Here is a 5,081-nt window from a genome sequence, read left to right as displayed (position 1 = left end):
GAGGGGTGTAACTGTGCTGGAAATGATATAATCCCATTTTTATTCATTTGCCCATTAAACCCTGGCCGTAGAGATTTGCAAGTTTAGTTCAGTTGTTGCAAGATCTGTGGCTTGCGACAAATGCAGACTGGCAGACTTGCATGGTTTGCAGTCTGCATTTGTCGCACACCGGAAGTTTTGAAATAAGAACTTGCACACAGACTTATGTTGATGAGTGGCCAAATGAACTGATAAGTTTGCTTGTACCGTAAATGATCTAATAAACGCCCTCTCTCAAATAAACGCCTCTTATCTAATAAACGCCCCCTCTGAGGTGTTTAAGTTTGTATTAGACGCCCCTCTCTAATAAACGCCCCGTGTCTAATAGACGCCCCCCTCCAGGAATCATCTCAAAAACCAAGGAAATGCTCCACTGAGTAATTTCACGCAATAAAGTTAGTTTTTTGCTTGACTCGGACATCGAAGAGGCCAACAACGCCAACATGGTTAATCCCGATGATGATAAAAAACGTCGATATCACTATGAACGGTATCTCAAGGCTTTGCATTAGCGTAGATTAGATTACTCTCCTATTCACAATCTCTGTTATGTATCTTACTCCAGTAGAAAACTACCCATCCTATTAGTTGTGTTGACATTGCTACTGTTAAATTGAAATACCGGTAAACGCCTCATATCTATTTAACGCCTCCCCTAGGACCCCAAAAATTTAATAGACGCCCCAGGCATTTATTAGATCATTTACGGTAAGTGCATGCAAGTCAACAAAAATGCCATTTCAATACAGCAGATTGGCTTGCATATATTCGGCCATATTTCAATACTCAAACATCAACATAAATAAACATCAAGACTTGCATTGACTTGCATTTGGTGGCCAAACAGTGAAAACTTTGCATCAACTAATACTTTGGTGCAAATTTTATCTTGATGAAAGCAAACATAAGTCATTGCAAGTCATTTTTCTCGGAAATGAAGCAAAAGCCAGTGAAATTAATTTAAGTGCAATCTTAAACACATGTCAACAAACCCACATGTGAAATTTGGAATTGTTTTTGCAATGTTCACTTTTAGCCGAATTCACTAACGCCCTTTTTCCACCAAACCCTTCAATTATAAAGACAAAGTATTAAAAACTGAAAATGTGAGTGCACACATATAAAGTACAAATCCCCAGAAAGAGCATATTGCAGAAGAGACCTGTATCTTGCTCATAGAAATTTGTAAAATCAATTTTCCACTGATTCTTATCGTCTTGTACCTGTATACTGTAACACAACTTAATAATACTTTGTAAGATATCCTTAAATTCTGACAACTCTCGATATATTTCATTAGTTTTTTCAGCGGCATGGGTTTGACATTCCTAAAGAGGTGATAGAAGGAACTATTCATTGCAAGCCTAATGCCGCAGCTCTGTTCATGGAAAAGATTTACTTTATCTTGACAAATAGACAGTAAGTAAATTAAAGTGTGTTTGTGTTTTGTCTAACAAGCTATCATTAGTTATAGAAACACAAGTTTGGGAGAAAAAGAATGCTGTGAGAACAAAAGCTTTGGGTGTTTCATCATTTTTAAGTTCTCAAGTGTTTTTATGACTCACATAGATATGGAAGAAGCATTTTAATTTTTTTTAGAAAATATTGTGAAGAATAAAGGTTAGGTATTGTAGTAGCATATAGTAGACATACAAAAGCGGATTTACATGGTACGACTTTCTTGCATGTGACAAGTTTACGACAGGCCTACAACATGTCTTAAGGACCATCTACGCGCACACATGTCTGTCGTGATGATGCAGTAGTTTGATTTACACAACGCAACTCGTGTTGTAGACCTGGTATAAGCCTGTGTCTCATGCGATAATAATTTTTAGGCAAAATCGTGCCATCTAATTCACCCCTAAAGAAAACTGTCATGTACATGTATGTTACAATTTTATGGACCGTTGTATTTTTTGAATTTATCAATAAAAAATATCTAAAAAAAGAAAACATAAGGGAAAATTAGTTTGGATGTAGCAGAAGGTAACACTGTAAGGCGTTACTGATTGGGACAAATTGATGAGAAAGAGATTGGCTTTTTCTGTTTGTTTGTTTTTGTTTTTCCTTTTGGATAATATGTGTGCTCTTTTGTCAATAAAGAATCAAGAGTTCACCAGTAGAAGAAGAGTATAACTTTACTGATAGTGACTATCAAGAACAGCTTCCAGCTCATGCAAGATCCACAGCATCCATGGTAATGACTCAAGTGCTATAGTTACTTGATTCTTTATACATTAAGGGTCTGTGATAGGTAAACTAATTCTCTGAGATAGACTAGTACATCCATGACAATATATATACACAGCAAAAATAATAGTAAAAATATTTGAACTTTCAAAGTGGAGGTGTAATGCTTATACATGTAGCTGTAAATTTCTATTTTTCCTGTTTTTTTTTTAAATTTTTTATTTAACCAAATTGAGTATTGATCAGTACTTTTTTACTGACATGTTTTCTTGAAACTATCTTGTAAATTATGCATATTAAATAATTATTACTAACAGTAATTTTTAAAAGAGTATTTTATTTTAATAATTTAAGCAGTCATTTCCTTCATTTATATCACTTCTTACAATATCTTATTTCTTTAGGCCATCAAAAACAATATCGCAAATACAGAGTTATCTACTGATCCTGATCGCATTCTCTGTAGACAAAAGGTAAGAGCAACATTTCTCCATCATGCAGCAGTTTAGACAGAAGAGAAAAAAGACATGTGTCCATGAGTATGAGCGATTGACTTCATAACTTACAGCGAAAAGTTAAGACTATCCACAATGTCCAGTAATTCCTCAGTTATCAACCCACCAGCTCCAATAAATAATCAGTGTTGAATTTAGTCTTACATCAGTGCATTGGAATGCATTTCCTGGAATTCATACAGGCATGTGTAACATTGTTTTCCTTTTTTTAGGCTCAAGCTATCATAAACGGCCATTTAGAGCATAGAAGACAGGAAAGAGTTGAAGATCCACGTAAGTAGAAGAAACTCGTAATACCCAAAAGATCCAAAAGTACGGTAACAAGACTAACAACCCTCATTACTTTCAGATTTGGCAGCCTTTTCTTATCGCTACCTTTAGAGGGTTGCAACTTTCAGGTTGACTCAACTCTAGCGATTCCATCATGAGGCAAACAAATAAACGCTCATATTTCCTATCTTACACCACAAAGAACAACACATCTTTACAGTCAAACCGGATGTTCTTTTTTGATGGGAACTCTGCAATGTTGCGGCGCAATGTTCCAATATTGATTGACAGTTTGCTCGTCGCAACTTGCAACTTTCAATTCAAATTTGCCTGAGCAAGTTGCCAAGTTCCGGTTTTCATTTTTCCCGTATGAAACATAATAATTCTACCTCTGTCTCAAAGAAGGATGAAATAATTGTCCTATGATCAACTGCTTATCATCAGACTGCGATAAATTAACAACAGGCTTAGTTGAATCGCCAAACTTTGAATTTCGCTTAAAAATTCAAATTTGCTCCGCAAGTTACGGCCTACGTTTGTAATTTTGAAGCGTAATTCCTAACTTAAGCCTGTCGCTTATTTCTCGCATTCTGTTGATGAGCAGTCGAATAAGGGGCAATTATTTTCTGTTTCTTTGAAACAAAGGTGGTACAACCTCGTTTTATACGGCAAAATTAAAACCGGAACTTGGCAACTTGCTCAGGCAAATTTGAATTGAAAGTTGCAAGTTGCGACGAGCTAACTGTCAATCAATATTGGAACATTGCGCCACAACATTGCAGAGTTCCCATCAAAAGAACATCTGGTTTGACTGTAATGACATAGATCTATGTTGTTGGATATTTAAAGTAACTTGTGGGTTGTTTACATTCCAGATCGTTTCGGTATTCAACCAACACTAGGCCAGTTATGTCCCAGGAAAGTTCCTCCACCAAACTACAATGAATCTTTACAAAGAAGTCATAGAGATACAGCAGGACAAAACGGTAAGTAGACTTACTACTCAAAATTGAAAAAGGTCTGCCAGATCATAACAGATATGTGATTACTGTAAGTAGTTGCTAGTTTCAAGATACACATCCACAGTCAAGAAGTGAACTATTCCACAACCTTGTTTATGCTCAAGTCACTTCTTAATTTCTGTAGCTCTTTTACATTTGAAACAAAAAAATGGGAAAGGATTACTATGCTCAAGCCTGGATACTTTGGACTTTTTGGAATATTTTAAAATTCTGCAAGATGTACATTGTTTACAGTAAAAGACCACTCACCACCCCTTAGTTTTTGACTGTTTGGACAAAGAAAACTATCATTTTGACAAAATGTCATTGTGGAATTAGGTCAAAATTGAAGGTGCTTTCTTATAAATTGCCAGGGAAGTTTTTCTAGGAGTTAAGAATTATGAGATGAAGACCTAATGATTGTCTAAAACATGGGATCCTCTTTTTCTTTCAGATAACGACACTGAAGGCAGCCAACCAGCTAGATACACAGAAATACAAGTTAACCAACTCACAGATACAAGTGAAAGCTTCCTTCCTCCAATTCACACCACTGGAATGTACTCCATGGTTCATTAACAAAAGAAGCCAAAAGAACATTTATTACACTTCAGTGTTGATAAATTTACCTTATAATGCCTTAAACTTTCCACTCTTCATGGCAATTTTACTTAATAATGACATTTCAGTTCTAAGATTTTGTCATCAGTGGTTAATTATTATTTTATAGAAAATATAAATAATTTCGGAAAGACAGAGAGCCATGTTTGTTACTGTTATGAATCAGTCAACATGGAGTAGAACTCGGATTCAGATTCATGTTGGACAAAGTTTCGTACAACTAACATTCATAGCTTTATCATCACTTGCAAAATGTTGTTTAACATTTCTCTTGTATAAATCTTTCAGTAAATCTTACATGGTAGCTAATGCAGAGCATCACCATTTAACTTGGTGTCACGCGCGCACCCTTTGCCCCAAGCTCCATGAAATTTAGCTACTGGAAAGGCAGGTTTTTCTTTAATTTTTTTGTTGTCTTGTAAATAAAAATTAAACCTTGGGA

The 5,081-nt window shown here is 35.5% G+C and overlaps 1 protein-coding gene across 1 annotated transcript in view; it reads left to right on the top strand.

The window, feature by feature from the left end:
* Positions 1-5,081, top strand: part of LOC144653930 (spermatogenesis-associated protein 4-like) — a 9,760-nt gene extending 4,679 nt beyond the window's left edge. Inside the window, exons 7-8 of the mRNA XM_078514073.1 lie at positions 3,893-4,003; positions 4,473-5,081. Of these exons, the coding sequence (XP_078370199.1) occupies positions 3,893-4,003; positions 4,473-4,597 (236 nt within the window). The 3' untranslated portion in view covers positions 4,598-5,081. The remainder of the gene's footprint in view (positions 1-3,892; positions 4,004-4,472) is intronic.

Source organism: Oculina patagonica, chromosome 5 (genome assembly GCF_052425735.1).
Source record: "Oculina patagonica isolate OP01 chromosome 5, crgOcupat, whole genome shotgun sequence".
Classification (NCBI taxonomy): Eukaryota; Metazoa; Cnidaria; class Anthozoa; order Scleractinia; family Oculinidae; genus Oculina; species Oculina patagonica.
The sequence above is the reverse complement of the archived record's forward strand: the minus strand, read 5'-3'. Positions and strand labels throughout refer to the sequence as shown.